This window comes from Zootoca vivipara, chromosome 17 (genome assembly GCF_963506605.1).
Source record: "Zootoca vivipara chromosome 17, rZooViv1.1, whole genome shotgun sequence".
In the NCBI taxonomy this organism is placed as follows: Eukaryota; Metazoa; Chordata; class Lepidosauria; order Squamata; family Lacertidae; genus Zootoca; species Zootoca vivipara.
The window spans coordinates 23,282,437-23,303,597 of NC_083292.1; the positions used below are offsets into that span (position 1 = coordinate 23,282,437).

The 21,161-nt window shown below is 49.4% G+C and overlaps 1 protein-coding gene across 1 annotated transcript; it reads right to left on the reverse strand.

Annotated features, from left to right (window-relative positions):
- Positions 1 to 417: 417 nt before the first annotated feature.
- WSB2 (WD repeat and SOCS box containing 2) lies at positions 418 to 20,345 on the reverse strand. The gene is made up of 9 exons (XM_035098473.2): positions 20,164 to 20,345; positions 17,408 to 17,579; positions 15,772 to 15,992; positions 14,499 to 14,633; positions 13,807 to 13,907; positions 12,817 to 12,989; positions 12,019 to 12,132; positions 4,666 to 4,773; positions 418 to 3,118 (listed from the first exon to the last, which is right to left on the reverse strand). The coding sequence occupies exons 1-9, from the start codon at positions 20,240 to 20,242 to the stop codon at positions 2,956 to 2,958; spliced, it is 1,266 nt and encodes a 421-aa protein (XP_034954364.1). The 5' UTR covers positions 20,243 to 20,345; the 3' UTR covers positions 418 to 2,955.
- Between the last annotated feature and the right edge of the window lie 816 nt (positions 20,346 to 21,161).

Below are 21,161 nucleotides of genomic sequence, written 5' to 3' on the forward strand. Positions count from 1 at the left end.
TGGGTAGCCTCACCCACCTGCCACGGTTCACAAAACAGAAATGTGCTTTGGGGCAGAGGAGGGCGATTATTCAACATGGTCTCCAGATCTAGATGGGTGCAGCAAGGTGCCATGGAGGAACAGAGGGTGAGCACCCTTGGCTTCCAGAGTGCGGCAAAAAGTAAAAAAACCACCTGCCTGTGTCAGGAGCCGGTAGCTCCCTGGATGCTTCCAGACCACCTAATTGCCGTCAGCCCCAGCCAACAATCAGAAATGAGGGAAATCCAGGTCCAGTACCATATAGAGAGCGACAGGTTCCCCCAGGTTGCTTCAAAGCATCTCTTGAAAGGAGATTCTTGGAAGTGTTGCCCTCCTCCTAATGAAATGCAGTGTGTGTGTGTGTGTGTGTGTGTGTGTGTGTGTGTGTGTGTGTGTGTTGTAATAAAACCCGATTTTATCAGCACCTAGCCAAAGTGTCTTGGTTCAATACAGTTCTACATCCAGGGTCTTAAGTAACCTCACCTAGCTTTTCTGCCTGGCAATGCAAGGCCAAACACGCTGCTAGTTGTGTGAATTGCAAATAGCAGGCATGCTTTAAGATACATCAATAGAAGCTGCAGAGAGGCTTGAGCAGCAGGAGAGATGCAATCCAGGCGCTGGGAGCCAAAGTCACCTTGCCACCCACTGACTTCTTGTGTGTTCCAGAGCAGAATCTGCTCCACCATGTCAGCCCTCCAGATATTTAACGATGTCATCTTCTCCGTGCTAAACATGCTCCGTTCTTCCAACCACTTCCTTATAGGACTTGATTTCTTATTAGCCTCTAGCCACACTTTCTGTAGTTAGGCGTGGAAATCAATCGGCTTCATTTATTCTCCCCACAACAATACATTCACTAGAAATCTTGATAAATTAACTCACGTTCAGTCCAACATTTATGTCGTGTGCAGGGGGGGGGGGGGACATTTCTAGGAGACTAGCCTTGGAAGGTGGCTGCATAAGGAACATTGCTTCCAGATGAACTGAGATCCGCTTTCGCCTTCAGCTCCTAAGCCAGCCACATACTTCCAAGCCGCGTCCAGAACTCTGATCTCTTTGACAAGGACTCTGCCTAACGCATCACACACATAAAGAGGAGACAGCCCATATCAATGCCTTAAAACGTCTTGCACCATTATAGTGTCTCAAACTGACGCTTTTAACACCTCTGCATCTTTAGGGGGACCTGCCACCCTGTCGGGCCTCTTGCCCTTTCAAAATAATTTTATCCAGGGCTAGGAGCAGCTGGCGCAAATTGTATAGCAGCGACAATAAACCTGTGGCTCTCAGAAGCTCTTCTCTCTCGATCAGCCCTAGCCAGCATTTTTAATTTTTTTAATTATTACATTTTAAAGTCCCACCATTCCTCCAAGGAGCTCAAGCTAGTATAAACGGTTCTGCCTCTCCCTTTTATCCTCACAGCCGCCTTGTGAGGTACCCTGGGCTGAGAGATGGGTGATTAGCGCAGGGTCAGCCAGTAAGCTTGAGAACGTAGGAAGAGGCAGCTGGATCAGGCCATTGGCCCTTCTCACCCAGCATCCTGTTTTCGCAATGCCTAAGCAGATACTTGTGGAGGCCATCATGGGTAGAAGCCATTGATAAGCCTTCTTCGTGAATTTGTCTAATCCTCTTTCAAAGCCATCTGAGTTGCGCTGGCCATCACCGCCTCCATGGTTCAAAAACGTTTCGCGACTGGGCGGAGATCTGAATCCAATCCCTTCTTCCAAACACGGGTTGAAATAATTTGTTCAGGGTCGTCTCAAAGAACAGCCAGGGAATGATGGGAGTTGTGGGCCAGGCCGCCTCCAGAGGGCCACAGTTTCCCCTGACCCTATTTATGCAAAATCTCCTCGACTGGATAGGTTGAACCTGGGATTTTCTGCATGTAAAGTGTGTGCCCTAGGCCTTTATCTCCCATAAACATTGACCAGTCTCTATGCTAGCTGGAACTCAAGAGACCTGAAGTCAACAACAACAGCTGCTGAGTCATGTTCCTCACCCCTCTGCTATTTCTCCCTCTTCCACACACTGAATTCACTTGAATTATTACTTCAGCTTCCTGCATGATTCTGTTGAAACTAACATAAGGGAACCTCCTGCCACATCTCAACCTCAATTCTTTTTGGGGGAGGGTCTTTTTTTGGAGGGGGTGGGAATCTGCTCCAAAATGAACTATTAGCTTTGAAATAGTCCTCTACAGCCATAGCACCTGCGTTGAGGACATTCTTCCAAACCTGTTCCTCTCCATCCTAAACCAAGAGACATTCAAAGCATCACTTTTAGTCCCTAACAGGACACAAAAGGTTAATCTCCCTCCAGGATGTAGCAGGACCTCCTGGCTTCACCATTCATGTTGAAGGCAGTGGTCCAGATCCAAAGAACAGCAGCCAGATCCAGGCCTGAGATACCTTAGTTGTTAGCGCATGAGACGCTTAGTCTTAAGGGTCATGGGTTCAAGCACCAGGTTGGGCAAAAGATCCCTCCATTGCAGAGCGTTGAACTAGATCCCCCCCCGCCGCCCCCCGTGGTCCCTTACAATTCTATGATTTGCAGACTAAGTCACCTGCAGGCAACAGTTCTTCCCCGGTGGCTCCCGTGTAAGGTTTCAGCTCCCGGTGTCCAAAAGGGAGCGGCTGCATTTAAATACAGAAGTCCACATTCTACAGGGCTACAGCAGTCAAATTGGCTGCACCGCTCTCCGTAGGGCTGACGCACAAAAGATTTTCTTCCTATAGCCCATCTGTGTTTGTCCAGATATAAAAAGTCTCTTTAACCACAGAAACCCACACAAAAGGAGCAGGGGGCAACCAGACCGTTTGGGCCTCCCTGCACTGCAAAAGACCAGAGCTTATCGCACGAGCGATCGGCGAGGCCAGCCGCCCCCTCCGTCCAGTGGAACGCAGGCACAGCTCCGTCAACCCGCATCCTGTAGGTGGCTTACAAAGTCCTGTAGGTGAGGAAGTCCTTCATCTTCTTGGGGATGGGCAGCTTCAGCACCTGGTACGTCGTGAAGCAGCTGCGGAGAACCTTGCGGCATAAGTGCTTGAGGGAGGAGAGGGCTTGGGGGACCGTCCAAAACTGTGCGTGGCCATCTCTTGTTCTAGGACGAGAGGAAGGGGGGGGTGAAAGGAGGCTGCAGAAACTGTTCACTGAGCAAAGAGGCGGTGCAAACATCAGGCCAGGTGATAGCAGGTTGCTGCTAAGGATGCGTATTATCACAATCACCCATTTTTCATAATCTATCAATTCATTGTCTACCCTGCCCTTCCTCCTTAAGGAGGCCCAGGGTGGCAAACATCAACAAGCTAACACCATGCAATTTAAATCGATCTGCAGGGATAGAAAACATTAACAAAACGATGGATGGGATCTGGGGAAAGCCCCCTTTCCCATGGCTACCAAAAGCCAGTCTTCCACTGTTTGTTTTTGGAATGTAAGACGTTGCTATATATGGGGGGATTTGGATCTGTCTAGCTCAGTAACATCTGCATCTGCGGGTTCTATAAAATCCCTATAAAAAGGATTATTCGGAATAGCAGTTTGCGAGACCCACTGACACAAGAATATTCAAGTCAGTCACAATGAATTGCACGTTTGTTAAAAATCCAATTAAAACTATTTAGTTTAATTAATTCAACAAAACAGATTTATCTTGATCCAGCGATACCAGCTATCTGCAAAGTTTGCCAGCCACTTACATCCCCCTGCTGCCCCCTTGCCTCTTAGCACCCCCACTAGGCACCCCCACATCTCCCCAGTGCCAATTTGGAGACCACTGGTTTACACTAGCTGGCAGCTGCTTTCTGAAGTTTCAGGGAAGGTTCTCTCCTAGCGGTACCTGGAAATGCCAGGGATTGAACCTAAGCCTTTCTCCATGCAAAGGTGATGTTCTGCCACTAGGCAAAGGCCATCCTGCCCTTTACTCTCCAAGCATGAGGGCGAAGTCACATCTACGCCACACATTTAGAACACATGGCTCCCTCTCAATGCATCCTGGGAACTGTAGTTTGTTCTGGGTTCTGTGAGTGGGAGCCCTGTAAGGGGCAAACTACAGTTCCCAGGATACTTTTAGGGACACAGTGACTGTTGAAGTGGTACAATAGTGCAGAGGTGACTCGAGAAGTCTGGAACACAGAAAGGTGCCTTCTACTGAGTCAGACCATTGGCCCATCTCGCTCAGTGTTGCCAACACTGGCTGGCAGCAACTCTTCAGAGTTTCAAGCAGCGGACATTTCCAGTCCTGTCTGGAGATGCCGGGGATTTAACCTGGGACAGGGATAGGCAGATGTTATACTACTGAGCTATGGCTCTCCCCGAAAATGTGCTTTAACGGGCAACTGACACTCACTTCGCTCTAACCATGAGAGCTAGAAGCATGACTTCTTTCCAAGTCGAAGCTCCTTCTTCCCAGGTCAGTGAGATGCCAGTTTCTTGGATCCATGCCCCAGTTGGCAATTAGCTCAGTTGGCTAGAGCGTGGTGCTGATTAATGCCAATGCCGTGGGTTTGATTCCCCCCCCCCTGGCCACCTGTGTATTTCTGCATTGCAGGGGGTTGGCCTACATGACCCTCAAGGTCCCTTCCAACTCTACAATTCTACGATTTGGAAAAAGGAAGCTGCCCTTTGGCTTCCTGCCAAAGAACTTACCCTGTAGCAATGATCCCCCCGTGGGGGAAATAGGTGCAGCAGAGCCCATTCTTCACTGGGGCAAAGGCAACTGGGCTCCCCAGCTCCAAGGCCCAGATCCTCAGGAGCCTAGAAGAGAAGAGAGAGGTACCCTTATCTGGAAAACTAGTCCAAAGAACATCAGATGAACCCTGCTGGATAAAGGTAAAGGTAAAGGGACCCCTGACCATTAGGTCCAGTCGTGACCGACTCTGGGGTTGCGCGCTCATCTCGCATTATTGGCCGAGGGAGCCGGCGTATAGCTTCCAGGTCATGTGGCCAGCATGACAAAGCCGCTTCTGGCAAACCAGAGCAGCACATGGAAATGCCGTTTACCTTCCCGCTGTAGCGGTTCCTATTTATCTACTTGCATTTTGACGTGCTTTCGAACTGCTAGGTTGGCAGGAGCTGGGACTGAGCTACGGGAGCTCACCCCGTCACAGGGATTCGAACCGCCGACCTTCTGATCAGCAAGCCCTAGGCTCAGTGGTTTAACCATAGCGCCACCTGGGTCCCCCCTGCTGGATAAGGCTGGCCTTTAATACCATCGACCATGACATCCTTCTGGGCCATCTAGAGGGTTTGGGAGCTGGGGGCACTGTTATACAGTGGTTCTGCTCCTTCCTCCTGAGCCGTGTTCAGAAAGTGGTGGTGGGGGATGAGTGTTCAGACCCCTGGCCTCTCACTTGTGGGGTGCCTCAGGGTTCCATCCTCTCCCCCATGCTTTTTAACATTAATATGAAGCCGCTGGAAGAGATCATCAGGGGGTTTGGGCTGGGTGTTCATCAGTATGAGGATGATACCCAGCTCTACCTCTTTTTTAAATCAGAACCAGTGAAGGCGGCGAAGGTCCTGTGTGAGTGCCTGGAGGCAGTTGGAGGATGGATGGCGACTAACAGATTGAGGTTGAATCCTGACAAGACAGAAGTACTGTTCTTGGGGGACAGGGGGTGGGATGGTGTGGAGGACTCCCTAGTCCTGAATGGGGTAACTGTGCCCCTGAATGGGGGGGTGCAGCCTGGGAGTCATTTTGGACTCACAGCTGTCCATGGAGACGCAGGTCAATTCTGTGTTCAGGGCAGCTGTCTGCCAGCTCCATCTGGTACGCCGGCTGAGACCCTACTTGCCTGCGGACTGTCTCACCAGAGTGGTGCATGCTGTAATAATCTCCCGCTTGGACTACCGCAATGCGCTCTACATGGGGCTACCTTTGAAGGTGACTTGGAAACTGCAATTAATCCAAAATGCGGCAGCTAGACTGGTGACTGGGAGTGGCCGCCGAGACCATATAACACCGGTCCTAAAAGGCCTACATTGGCTCCCAGTACGTTTCCGAGCACAATTCAAAGTGTTGGTGCTGAGCTTTAAAGCCCTAAACGGCCTCAGCCCAGTATACCTGAAGGAGTGTCTCCACCCCCACCATTCACCCCGGACTGAGGTCCACCTCCGAGGGCCTTCTAACAGTTCCCGCACTGCGAGAAGTGAGGTTACAGGGAAGCAGGCAAAGGGCCTTCTCAGTAGTGGCGCCTTCCCTGTGGAACGCCCTCCCATCAGATGCCAAGGAAATAAGCAATTTATCTTACTTTTAGAAGACATCTGAAGGCAGCCCTGTTTAGGAAAGTTTTTAATGTTTAATGCTGCTTCATGTTTTTAATATTCGGTTGGGAGCTGCCCAGAGTGGCTAGGGAAACCCAGCAAGGCAGGCAACAGGGCAGACTGTGGCTCTCATGGCATCCTCGTGGGCTTCCCAGAGGCAACCCGCTAGCTGTTGTGAGAGCATCAGAAAATCCTGGCTGTTTGGATCCGGCCAAAGGCCAAGCAAGCATCCTGCTCTCACAGCGGCCAGCCAGATGCCCGTGGGAAGCCCCCAAGCAGGACCCAAGTGCCACATCTCTTCCCACTTGCAGTTTCCAGCAACTGGTATTCAGAGGAATGCACTGCCTTCAACAATGGAAGGTAAAAGTTGGCCCCTGTGGGCTGTAGCCATTCTAGCACTGTGGCCACTGACCACTTTATCCTGTAAGGGGAAGGGAATAGAGAGATCCCCCTCCCATCATCAAGAGCAGCTCCTCCAATAGCAGCAATGCCAGCGGGGAGGGGGAGGGGTCCAGTGAGGAAGGAGGAAGAGGGATGCAGGGCTCCGGCAACACAGAAGAGCCCCTGCTACACATGAGGGAGGAAGAAAGAGAGGGGGGAAAGGGGGAGAAGGAAAACATGGAGCGCAGGCCCCTTTTTCCTCCGGTTCCGGAATTACGCAGGAGAAGGCGGGGAAGAAGGTTTGGCGTCCCGAGACTCTTATGCTGGAAGAAGACGAGGGGCGCGCCATTCCCGGATTCTGGCTCGGACTAAGCAGACATGTTTCTGCACCCCCATTTCACTGTAAATAGACTGCACTAAATAAAACTGTCTAAAGACAAGAATGTGGAGCGTCGTTACTCTAGAGTAGTCGCAACAACAGCCTCTGACACAAGCCATTTCCACTCAGCGTTAGAAACTCAGGAAAAGCTGGCCAAGATGTAGAAAGGAAGTGATGAGAAATGTGGGAGGTGCCAAAATGAGATTGGCAGCTATATTCATATTTGGTGGAAATGTAGTGAAATTAAACCCTATTGGGACAAGGATACTTAAGTATTCCTTTAAAAAGAGAACCCTGAACTATTTCTCCTTTGGGATGCTGGATGATGAAATTCAGCCAAAAGATAGAAATATCGTAATGTATGCAGCGACAGCAGCCAGGATACTAATTGGGGGGGAAATGGAAGAGCAAGGAGGATTGGCATAATAAAATGTTAATATATTGTAATATAGCGACGAAAATGGCAGAAATTAAAGGGATAAATGAGGATAAAAGGGATAAAGATTGGGGGAAATTCAGAAATTATATAGCAACAATGGTGGGAAACGCCTCTCTTGCAGAAGGTATATGAAGACTCAGGAAAAAGAGTTTTTAACTGAGAAAATAAGAAATCAGGTATACAGTACAGATGTATGTTAGAAAATGAAAGGCGCAGGACAAGAATGGCTGGAAGTATGTAATCACTAAGGGTGGGTGGAGGGGAGGGTGGTGGGATGCTGAAAAGATGTATTATTTCGATTTGATTTGATGTTATTAGACGTGATTTTATTTTTTATTTTTTGTGTGTGTAGCTATTGCAATCATAATTGAAATTGTTTTGCTTTTGTTTTGTTTTCCTTTCTATTTAATTCCTTTTTTTGTCTGTGTTTATATGATTTTGTAATGTTTGGAAGTAAACAAATAAAGTGTTTAAACAGCAAAAAAAAGAAAAAGAAAGAAACTCAGGTATATAAGCTAGGCGCCAAATGGCTCCTTACAGTCACGAAAACGGAATGTCTAGTTACCATTTGGGGGCAAGACGGCTCGAAAGTATTATTTTTCAAAGGATGGACTGATGGTGTTATTGATTCTCAGCTAAACATCTGGCTAGTTCAGATGACAAACTTGAGCTAAGTTGTTAAGAACTTTGGGAACTGAAAGAAGAATTGATCCAGGGACAGTCCGCGTATCTATCAGCCTATTTCAACCTCTCTCTTTTTTAATGGTAACATGGACCATTCATAACGTAGGAATGTTCTTCACAACGGTGAGCAGGGTGTTGGGGTGGGGCAAGTGAAGACAAGCTGCAACAGTTAACAGGCATGCTCAGGCTGCACAGAAAAAGCATTTTGGTTCCTGAGAATCATCCTGATTGTGCAGGTAAAATATAACGGATAGAATTCTACAGGATGGGGTATTAGTGTGTGTCAACGGGCAAGGTCCAATGATCCCCAGGCCTGCACTTCCAGATGTTGGAGATGTCAGAAGCCATCCTGGAGCCCAGGCGTCTTCACTTGGTTGTTGTTGTTGTTGTTTAGTCGTTTAGTCGTGTCCGACTCTTCGTGACCCCATGGACCATAGCACGCCAGGCACTCCTGTCTTGCACTGCCTCCCGCACTTTGGTCAAACTCATGTTCGTAGCTTCGAGAACACTGTCCAACCATCTTGTCCTCTGTCGTCCCCTTCTCCTTGTGCCCTCCATCTTTCCCAGCATCAAGGTCTTTTCCAAGGATTCTTCTCTTCTCATGAGGTGGCCAAAGTATTGGAGCCTCAGCTTCACGATCTGTCCTTCCAGGGAGCACTCAGGGCTGATTTCCTTAAGAATGGATAGGTTTGATCTTCTAGCAGTCCATGGGACTCTCAAGAGTCTCCTCCAGCACCATAATTCAAAAGCATCAATTCTTCGGCGATCAGCCTTCTTTATGGTCCAGCTCTCACTTCCATATATCACTACTGGGAAAACCATAGCTTTAACTATACGGACCTTTGTCGGCAAGGTGATGTCTCTGCTTTTTAAGATGCTGTCTAGGTTTGTCATTGCTTTTCTCCCAAGAAGCAGGCGTCTTTTAATTTCGTGACTGCTGTCACCATCTGCAGTGATCAAGGAGCCCAAGAAAGTAAAATCTCTCACTGCCTCCATTTCTTCCCCTTCTATTTGCCAGGAGGTGATGGGACCAGTGGCCATGATCTTGGTTTTTTTGATGTTGAGCTTCAGACCATATTTTGCGCTCTCCTCTTTCACCCTCATTAAAAGGTTCTTTAATTCCTCCTCACTTTCTGCCATCAAGGTTGTGTCATCTGCATATCTGAGGTTGTTAATATTTCTTCCGGCAATCTTAATTCCGGCTTGGGATTCATCTAGTCCAGCCTTTCGCATGATGAATTCTGCATATAAGTTAAATAAGCAGGGAGACAATATACAACCTTGTCGTACTCCTTTCCCAATTTTGAACCAATCAGTTGTTCCATATCCAGTTCTAACTGTAGCTTCTTGTCCCACATAGAGATTTCTCAGGAGACATATGAGGTGATCAGGCACTCCCATTTCTTTAAGAACTTGCCATAGTTTGCTGTGGTCGACACAGTCAAAGGCTTTTGCATAGTCAATGAAGCAGAAGTAGACGTTTTTCTGGAACTCTCTAGCTTTCTCCATAATCCAGCGCATGTTTGCTATTTGGTCTCTGGTTCCTCTGCCTTTTCGAAATCCAGCTTGCACTTCTGGGAGTTCTCGATCCACATACTGCCTAAGCCTGCCTTGTAGAATTTTAAGCATAACCTTGCTAGCGTGTGAAATGAGCGCAATTGTGCGGTAGTTGGAGCATTCTTTGGCACTGCCCTTCTTTGGAATTGGGATGTAGACTGATCTTCTCCAATCCTCTGGCCATTGCTGAGTTTTCCAAACTTGCTGGCATATTGGGTGTAGCACCTTAACAGCATCATCTTTTAAGATTTTAAATAGTTCAGCTGGAATATCATCACTTCCACTGGCCTTGTTATTAGCAGTGCTTTCTAAGGCCCATTTGACTTCACTCTCCAAGATGTCTGGCTCAAGGTCAGCAACCACACTACCTGGGGTGTACGAGACCTCCATATCTTTCTGGTATAATTCCTCTGTGTATTCTTGCCACCTCTTCTTGATGTCTTCTGCTTCTGTTAGGTCCTTACCACTTTTGTCCTTGATTATGGTAATCTTTGTACAAAATGCTCCTTTCATATCTCCAATTTTCTTGAACAGATCTCTGGTTTTCCCCATTCTATTGTTTTCCTCTATTTCTTTGCATTGCTCATTTAAGAAGACCCTCTTGTCTCTCCTTGCTGTTTTTTGGAAATCTGCATTCAGTTTCCTGTATCTTTCCCTATCTCCCTTGCATTTTGCTTGCCTCCTCTCCTCCGCTATTTGTAAGGCCTCGTTGGATAGCCATTTTGCTTTCTTGCATTTCCTTTTCCTTGGGATGGTTTTCGTTGCTGCCTCCTGTATAATGTTACGAGCCTCCATCCATAGTTCTTCAGGCACTCTGTCCACCAAATCTAAATCCTTAAACCTGTTCCTCACTTCCACTGTGTATTCATAAGGGATTTGATCCAGATTGTATCTTACTGGCCCAGTGGTTTTTCCTACTTTCTTCAGTTTAAGCTGGAATTTTGCTATAAGAAGCTGATGATCTGAGTTACAGTCAGCTCCAGGTCTTGTTTTTGCTGACTGTATAGAGCTTCTCCATCTTTGGCTGCAGAGAATATAATCAATCTGATTTCGATGCTGCCCATTTGGTGATATCCATGTGTAGAGTCTTCTCTTGTGTTGTTGGAAGAGAGTGTTTGTGATGACCAGCTTGTTCTCTTGACAGAACTCTATTAGCCTTTGCCCTGCTTCATTTTGAACTCCCAGGCCAAACTTGCCAGTTGTTCCTTTTATCTCTTGATTCCCTACTTTAGCATTCCAATCCCCTGTAATGAGAAGAACATCCTTCTTTGGTGTCATTTCTAGAAGGTGTTGTAGGTCTTCATAGAATTGGTCAATTTCACTTTCTTCAGCACCGGTAGTTGGTGCATAAACTTGGATTACTGTGATGTTAAAAGGTCTGCCTTGGATTCGTATCGAGATCATTCTGTCATTTTTGAGATTGCATCCCATTACAGCTTTTGCCACTCTTTTGTTGACTATGAGGGCCACTCCATTTCTACTACGGGATTCTTGCCCACAGTAGTAGATATGATAGTCACCCGAACTGAATTCGCCCATTCCCTTCCATTTTAGTTCACTGATGCCCAGGATGTCGATATTTATTCTTGTCATCTCATTTTTGACCACATCCAGCTTACCTCCACTCATGGTTCTTACATTCCAGGTTCCTATGCAATATTTTTCTTTACAGCATCGGACTTTCCTTTCGCTTCCAGGCATATCCGCAACTGAGCGTCCTTTCGGCTTTGGCCCAGCCGCTTCATCAGCTCTGAATCTACTTGTACTTGTCCTCCGCTCTTCCTCAGTAGCATGTTGGACGCCTTCCGACCTGAGGGGCTCATCTTCCAGCGTCATAACTTTTATATGCCTGTTGTCTTTGTCCATGGAGTTTTCTTGGCAGGGATACTGGAGTGGCTTGCCAGTTCCTTCTCCAGGTGGATCACGTTTAGTCAAAACTCTCCACTATGACCTGTCCATCTTGGGTGGCCCTGCATGGCATAGCTCATAGCTTCTCTGAGTTATTCAAGCCCCTTCGCCACGACAAGGCATTGATCCATGAAGGGGCTTCACTTGGTTACAAATGGCCAATAGCCAGGTGCAAAAATGCACCTGGATAATTTCAAAGACTGTGTGCACTACCCCCAAGACACATTTTAACAAGGTATAGGGCCTCTCCCTTCTCTCAACCCTAACCCAAGCATCTTGGTCCTGACTTGAAGCCCCCCCCCCCATGCCAGGCAAAAGTACCTGGCCATCACTAATAGCCATCATTTCACATGAAGAGCGTGCCGTGAACAGGAAGGCAATAGAAACTCACCTGTCATCTGCCACCGTCGCCAGGTAGAGGCCTTCAGGCGAGAAGCAGACCGATCGCAGGGAGCTGGCGTGGAAGTCGGCGCCATGGTCCAGGGCCGGCTGCAGCGGAACGTGGCTGCAGAAGAAAGGAAAGGTTGGCCTGTTCCCCTTCAGAAGTCAGGAGAGATACCTTCAGCCTAAAGGGGTCGTCCTGTTACCCATCTTTTAAGGTGGCTATCCCAGAAGAAAAACTTTGAAGAGAAGATCCAGCATGAAACGGTGGAACTGCAGTTTATCAAAAAGGTCTGTTCAAGTCTGAATCGAAACCATGGTTTCCTGTCCTGCTACGGTTTGTTGTGTTATCGCCAGTTAGTGCTGCTGGGAAGGCTCCCTTTGCACACACTTAAGCTTTCAAATACAATGAATTGCCCAAGGCAAAAGGTCCCTGCATTGCAGGGGGCGGGACTAGAAGACCCTTGTGGGTCCTTCCAACTCTACAATTCCTAAGGTCCTAAGATTTCTTCTCAGTGGTTAAAAACATCCTCTTTCATTCTGGCTGGGCATCTCAAGGACCCAGGGCACAGGGACTCTGTTGCAGAAACAGTCAAGGGTGTTTTGACACACACACCCCCACAACCCCAGACCACCTCATTTCTCCCTGCACACCAAATATCACTCAGTCAAAACCAGCATTCACCTGGAGCAGAACAGTGTTCTCTTCTCTAAACAGGGGTGGGGCAGGCAACAAGTGCCAAGCAAAACAACTGCTTCCTTGGCAAAGCCAGAGGCCTGCGCCCCTTCCGATAGCTAACTCCCTTACCAGAGGGATTTCAGCTGCTCCCCTGTGCAAGGATCCCAGAGGATCACATAGGTGTCGTACGAGGCAGTCGCGAGAAGCGCAGAGTCCGGGGAGAAGGCGCAGGACACGACGCAGCCCTGGTGGCCCTCCAGTTTCCTGAGGAGGCTGTAGGAATCCATACTCCATAGCAGGGCCTGCAAGGGAGGCAAAAGTCAGGACGCAGCCACAGAAGCAGGGAATCTTTTTTCCAGACAAGAGGGCCACATTCCTTGCTGTGCAACCTTCTGGGGGGGCCACATGCCAGGAGCAGGCGGGGCAAATGTATAGCATGCTAACAAGCAAAAACAATAACCCTCCACACAGACAGTTTAATTAGCCAAAGGCCTGGGAGAAGAAGGATGTTTTTGCCCGGCTCCTAAATATATATGTAATGAAGGTGCCAGGCAAACCTTACTGGGGAGAGCGCGTTCCTGCCTTTTCCTTCAGACTGGGACTTATAAGCGGCTTCGACACATTAAAACATCACATGGAGACGACAAAAATCTAAAAACGTACTTGGTGAAAGAAAAGGAACTTAAACCCTAATCAAATTTTAAACACTTATTTAAAAAGCCAAATCTATTAAAATACAGATAATAAAAAGAGCATAGCACAACTAAAATCACTTTTAAAAAAACAAACCAGACTGTTCTCAAAGGCCTGCCGGGATAAAAACAGCCTTCACTTACTGCCCAATGTGGCCCCCAGAATGTGGTCTAGAAGGGAATGTGGCCCTCAGGCCGGAAAAGGACCCTCACCCCTGACCTTGAACTTAAGATATTTTGCTGTTGTTTGCTTCGTACTGATGGGGAATTTGCTGGAAAGCCTGTTTCTTTTAAAAATGGCCTGGTAAGAACACACCCTAGGTAGAGGTTGACTGCTGCTGCTATGGGGTCAGAGGGGCCACTCACTGTCACCGCCCCCCCCCCCCCCACCAGCAGCAGCCTCCTTTGCCACTCAGGCAAAACTCACCGATTTCTCTCCAGCTGCGGAGCACAGCATTCGACCATCAGGGGAGGTGCAGCAGCAGTAGACCCACCGCATGTGTCCAGACAACACCTTCAGTTGTTTCCCTGGGAAAATTGAGAAAAGCATTAGCACGTTAGAGTCATAAATCGTAGAGCTGGGAGGGAGCCCATCTACATGCAGAAGACAAATCACAATGACTCCTACAAGCCAACGTAGAAAAAAACAGATATGATCCAGAGTGGTCTGGAGACAGGGGGCATGGCCTAGGGAGAGAGTTCCAGGGGCCAGACAGAGGGGCCTGGAGGGCCACGTTTGGCTCTCCTAGCGTAATCTGCTTTTCCCAATTTTTCTCAGCCAGTCTGAAGAGAAGCAGCAAAATGCAAAGGAGTTTAGCTTACAGGCCTGTAAAAAAAAGTAATAACCCAGAAGGCACCTCTGAAAATGTGATCTATATACTCAATTGCTATGCCACTAAGTCTCCTGCCAAACTGCCCTGCACAGCATACAATTAAAGCACATTCTGCTGCCCTGCCCAAAGAATTGTGGGAATTGTAGTTTGTTAAGGGGGCTGAGAAGGGTGAACCACAGTTCCCAGGATTCTTCGGGGCAAACCAATGTGGTTTAAATGTGCTTTACGCTGTACAGTATGCCCATTCCCTAGACCCAGACAAAAGGACCACACCGCTCGCTCCTACCGTTTTGACCCAGGTCCCAGACGCGCAGGGTTTTGTCACGCGAGGCGGAGATGAGGATTGAACGGCTGTCACCCGGCGCAAAGCTCAAGTCTCTTACCACGTCCTGATGTCCCGAGAGGCTGAACAGCAAGCGCCCTGGAAGGAGCAGCAGACGGCGGCAAGACATGATTACCACCACCCCAGAACCAGAACCATATTGCTCTAAAGAAGATGGGTCAATTGCTCTTGATGGGCCTAAAGAGGATGTAATTCAGGGGTTGGGAACCTGCAGCTCCCCAGATGCTGTTGGAATACAACTCCCATCCTTACCTTCCAAGTCCCGGACTGCAGAATCCGGGACCGGCAACCGTGTGACACCGGAAGTTGCGTCGACGTAACTTTCGGTGTCGTTTTGCCCTTCTATGGGCACCAAAAATGGCCGCCGCCGGCTTCGAAAGTCGCTTCTATGCATGTCAGGAAGTGCGTCGACGCAACTTCCGGTGTCGCTCCGCCCATCTATGGGCACCGAAAATGGCCGCCGCCGACACCGGAAGTCTCATCTATGCACTTCCGGACATGTGTAGATGCGACTTTTGAAGCCGGCGGCGGCCATTTTTGGTGCCCATATAAGGGCAAATCGGAAAGAAAAAAAATGGCCACCGGCAGGAGAAAATAACGGAGAAAAATGGGAGACGAAGTGATACGGGGGACCACCGGGAAAAGGTAAGTAAATACGGGGCTTTCCCGGGGAAAACGGGGTACTTGGCAGCTATGCTCCCATCATCCCCACCCTTGGCCACGCTGGCAGGGACTGATGGGAACCGGAGTCTATAAATACCAGGAGGGACATAGGTTCTACCACCCCTGATGCTCTCGTTTATTTATCAAAGCGGTTTACAACAAACACAGGATTTATCCAGAGCTGATTCAGCTTCTCCTGCTTCAGATGTTACGGAGAAACAGAGAAGCCCGTCATCAGTGTACTGGTGTACACCTTGCTCCAAAACTCCTAATGACCATTGCCAGCGTTTTCAGGTATGTTAAATAACACTGGGGAGAGGAGAGGAGCCTGTGCATGGACCAATCTCCTTCGCTCCCTCGCACTCACATTCAGACCTCACATTGGTAAGAATGGGCGGCAGGTTCAGCAGACATTATGGGCTAAAGGGGAGTGATCGTAGACTCCTACATTTGCAGACTTGGAAGGTACACCAAGGGTCATCTAGTCCAACCCCCAGCAATGCAAAGACCATCTTTGTTTTTTTCCCAGCAAAGAACATCAGAGCCAGGTTACCTGTCTGAACCTCCCAGACTTTGATTTGCCCGTCATTCAGGCCAGTGGCGAGGACCAAACACGCAGGACTCGGCGCCCACAGGATGTGCTTCCTCGAACGGGAAGGCAGCCAGGAGCTGAAGGCCAAGCCCCAGACGATCTGCCCACACTCCAGCGTCTTCTCCTTGGCCCTGCCACGGCCCCTGGCCTCGGCTTTCATGCACTCCGAAGCTTTGCAGTTCCTGTGGGGAGCAGGCCGGCGGGTCACCTAAGGCAGTATTGGTCTCTGTTCCCAAGGAGCTTGCAAGTCTAGCATAGGCCCCGTCTGCACAATGCAGTTAGAGCTGCGCTTTAAACAGTCACGGCTTCCCCCAAAGAATCCTGGGAAATGTAGTCCATTAAGAGGGGATGGGAGTTGTTAGGAGACCCGCATTCACCTCCCAGAGCCATAGCTGCCAAATCTCCCGTATTCCCCGGGAAACCCCCATTTTTCCAGCTGTCCCCGGTTTTTCCCCGGTTTATTCTGGCGCGGTGGCCATTTTGGAACTGGGCGGAGCATGCTCAGAAGCGACTTTTGATGCTGCTTTGCGCAGTTCCAAAATGGCTGCAGCGCGACTTCTGGTGTGGCAGCCATTTTGGAACAGGGCAGAGCCGCCTCAAAAGTCGCTTCTGAGCATGATCCGCCCAGTTTCAAAATGGCGGCAGCGCTACTTCCGGCCCAGTCCCTTATTTCTCAGGCCGGAACTTAGCAGGTATGCCCAGAGCTACAATGTCCGAAGTAGTTTAGTGAGCGATCCCTCTTCCCAAGGAATTCTGGGAACAGTACCAAATTTAGGGCGGTGCAGGGAAATTGCCCAGGGCACCAAACTGAGGGGGCACCAAATAAATAAATAAATAAATAAATAAATAAATAAATACCACCTATGAGAAGATCCATAAAATAGCAACTGAACCAAAAGGAATTATTGTGAAAATAATGTAAAAAGGGGGAGAGGGGGGCGGTGTTACCAAATTCTGTCCTCGCTCAGGGCACCGTATTACCAATTCCACCCCTGCTGGGAACTGTAGCTGTGTGAGGGGAATAGGGTCTCCTAACAATTCTCAGCAACATAACCCACCCTAAGATCCCAGGGCGGGTTACGACAATTAAAGCACACTATTAAGAACAGTTTAAAAAAACAACCGACACCCACAGAAATCAAGTGGGCCCTAAAAATAAAAGAAGCCAGCACAAAGAGGTGTGCCTGCAGCATTCTATATAACCGGTATATATAATGTAATCTATATAATGAAGGAGTTTCACAACTTAGGGGCTGCCACAGAGAAGGCCCTCTCTCGGAGTTGCCAGCCCCATGAGCTTCTGGGAGTGGTGGAACAACCTAAAGTCCCTCTCTCGAGTCATTTATGGCTTTAAGCACCTGAAACTGGCCGCCGCCCCCCCCCCCACATGAACGGGCAACCGTAACAGACTATACTTCCAGGATTTGGGGGGGCACGGGGAGCCATGATTGTATAAGTGAAACAATGTTTCTTTAAATGTATAATGTAGATAGGGGCTTCAGCTAGCAAAGAAACAACAGCTGGGCAGCCAAAGGTATCTCCAGACCCAACCCACCCCCGCCCTGACCCAGCAGGCATTGTCAATGTGGCTACTCACTGCTGGGTTCCCTCCAAAGGCCATGGGAGCAGCTTGACAATGCAGTGACCCTGAGACCAGGCAAACCACGTGCCGTCCGGGGAAAAGGCCACGCTCCACGTCTCGCAGCTGGATTTCCAGTCGTATTGCTGAGGCTGCCCTGGCTTCAGCTCAGCCAAGAGGATGGGCTCTCCTAAGGCAGGAGACAGAAGGTGGGTGGGTGGGTGGGTGGGTGGGTGGGGGAGCTTCCATCATTACCTGCTGGAGGCCTCAGGACTGGGAAGGGGAGAGAAACGCCACCTGCGGCTTACTGCCCTCCCACCCACTCTTTTTGGGGGGAGGGGCTATGATTTTTGCTCTGTTGCTGCTGTCAGAAAGGGGTGGAGGCAGGGCTGTCTTAAGCATGCCCAGCGCCCTTGCGCCGTGGTGCGGCGGATCCCTCCGGCGCCCCCGCCCCGCTTCCTAGCGCGGCAGGCGGGCACCGGGCGCAGCTGCCCTGCGCCACCCAGCCTGCCATAGGGCCGGCCCTGGGCCAGGGGGCGCTGCTCGCCCCCTGTTGCGATGCCCCTGTGCGCGGCGGAGGTGGCCCCAGGCCCGTGCGCCTCCGGAGAGCGGGCTGAAGCCGCTGAACAGCGGAGGCGCCCCTGGGGCAGCCTCAGCCGCGTCTCTCAGCGGGCACAGCCGCGCCCCTGGTGGCCTGGCGCCCCGCGCCACCGGGGGCAGGCCTAGAGCCGGCCCTGGGTGGAGGGTCCCTGCTGTGTGGATGCTTGTAGGCAACAACTCATACCACCACCCCAGGGTGAGAGCTGGATGGAATGGAGAAGGAGGGGAGAAAGATGCTGAGATACTTGGGGGCTGCAAAGTAAGTTGGCACAGAGTGGGGCCCTCTTTGTGTGAGAGACAGAGAGGCAGTGGACTGCCAAAACAACAACAACAACAAACAACAACAACAGGTGAAACACGGGGTGAGAATTGTCACTAAAACCACTGGTGGCGTCATCTGTTTGAATGCCCTGCTTGTTTTTAACCTACCGTAGGGATTTGGCTAAATTGGAAATATTAATTTTCGCTTCCCTGATGACAGAATGATTATGTCATTTATTGGGTGTGTTTGTGTGATTTTTGCATATCTGTATATTTATCGCATATCTATCTCAATTTCTTCTTTTTAAAAAATTTTATTTATACTTTTCAAGTTTATACGTTTCATTAGTTTTACAATCAAATTACCATAACATTTCAAATTTTGACTTCCTTCCCCCTCTTTCTGCATATCCAAATTTATTTAATTTGCTCATTTAATTATCTACTTTCAATATATACTCTTATGAAACTGCTAATGTTTTCATCTGTTTGCAATTTATCTGTAAATATTCAATAAACCATTTCCATTCTTTTATAAAAAGTTTGTTATCTTGATTTCTTATTCTTCTGGTAAGTTTTGCCATTTCTGCATATTCCATAAGTTTTTTTTGGCCATTCTTCCTTTGTTGGGCTATCTCAATTTTTTCTTCAAGGATCCAAAAAGGTTCTTCCCCCCCCCTCCTCATTTAATCCTCACAGCAACCCTACGAGGTAGATTAGGCTGAGAGGGGATTTGAACCCACTTCTTCCAGGTCCTAATCTAACCACTACACCACACTGCGTGCTTTTCCTCTGTTTATTTTTATAACTTTGTTACCTGCTCTGGGATTGAAAACATACAGTGAAGAGCAGTCTATAAATTCTGCTGTTAATAATCATAAATGTTGGCTGTTCGCTGCCCATTTCAAGAGCTCCCATCCTGAAGAGGCTGAGGTGTGCTACCAGTCAGTGTAGACACCACTGAGCTTGATGGGGGCACTGGTCTCTGTATAAGGCAGGTTCCTATGAACCAACTGGCCTTTCAGAAGTTCAAAATGCACCTTTCGCAGCTGAAGCATTTGAATCAATAAACAATTCACTTTAATTACATTTATATCCTCCCCTTCCTCCCTCAAGGTGTATGTTCCTAGCTCTCCCCCACCCATCATATCCTCCAGGCAACCCTGTGAGGTGGGTCAAGCTGAGAAACGGGTGGCGAGCTCAAGGTCACCCAGGAAGCTTCTTGGATCTGTGGGGATTTGAACCCTGGCCTCCCAGGTCCCAAGTCCGGCGCTCCCTTACACTATAGCAGTTTACGTTAATTGCGCAGGTCTGAACACTGCCCAGCTGATCTTACTTTTGACGGCTCCCCTTGAGACGCGCTCATCGGATGCTTTTTGTACAGCGCGAATCTAGACATGCCTACTCAGAAGTAAGCCCCACTGAGTTAAATGAACAGGACTGACTCCCGGGTAATATACCGGCGGCAGCGGGCAGTTATCCCTGGGCGTGAGAACGGAGTAGGGTTGCCAGACTCAATAGAGGACAGGACTTCTGCGCCTTTAATTGCCCTGCTCTCTTTTGAGTCTGGAAACCTTAAAGGGAAACCAGCAGAGCCTTTGCTTGGAAATTAAACAAAGGGTCTGCTGGTTTCTCTTTAAGGTTTCCAGACTCAAAAGAGAGCAGGGCAGTTAAAGGCGCAGAAGTCCTGTCCTCTATTGAGTCTGGCAACCCTAGAACGGAGATGCCAACGGGTCCCCATTTTTCGGCGGCGAAATGTTGGACGGAGCGGGAAGGGAGCCGCGGCTGCTTTTTCCTCTCTCTCCCTCCCTCCCTCTCCCTTTCCCCCCCACCAAGGCCAACCCCCCGGGGGTTGGGGATTTCACAAAGGCGGCCTAACACGCGTGCTGCGAACGCCCGCCGAACCCTCTCACCCTCTGCCGCTTCTCTCTCCGCCGCCGGTGGCTCCCGCAGCGGCCGCTGCTGCCCAGGCTCCCCCGGAGGCGCCTCCATCCGGACCGCATCGGAAGCGGCCGATCCCGGCGACAAGGTGGAGGTTTCCTCTTCCAGTTCCGACGGCCGTCACCAGTCACGTGACAACACCGTTCTGTGGGGAGGGGGAGGGGCGCGCGGGGGAGTCATTCCTATCCAAGCGCGTGGGAGGGGTCGCCCTTTAGGTCCTCGATTGCCCGCCGCCGCGCCTTTCTTCTTTGCGCCCTGGGCGCACCACCCACTGAAAGGCGAGGCGCGCCTGGACTGTCGGTGACTCTTATTATTGTGTTTTAATTGCAGTAACCCGCCCCGGGACACATATATACACGGACAGAGAGAGCGCAATTAATGCATTTTAAGATAGGTGCGTTTCAGTTGATGGGCGGGCTCTCCTCGGGAAATTTACTCAGAATAAAAATGCTTTGCGTTGACGCAGCTTGCAGCCTCTCGCCTTCTCTCTGTGGCTGCAGTGCACAGATCAGACTCGAGTTTAATGTGGCTGACTTCCAAGTCAATGAATGAGTAGCACTGCTTAAATCTGTGGGTAACATTGGCCCCTCCAGACGGGTGGGGTTTTGGCTGGTGCTTCCTGCAACATGTCATCACTTGTAACCTACCTCACAGGGTTGTTGGGGGGGTGAACAAGAACTGAGGAGGGGGAGCCACTTGGGACTCCTTAGAGAAAAAGATGGCACATAAATGCAATGGGGAGACACCCAAACATGCACCCAGAGAAAACGTAGAATCATAGAGTTGGAAGAGACCACAAGGGCCATCCAGTCCAACCCCCTGCCAAGCAGGAAACACCATCAAAGCATTCTTGACAGATGTCTGTCAAGCCTCTGCTTAAAGACCTCCAAAGAAGGAGACTCCACCACACTCCTTGGTAGCAAATTCCACTGCCGAACAGCTCTTACTGTCAGGAAGTTCTTCCTAATGT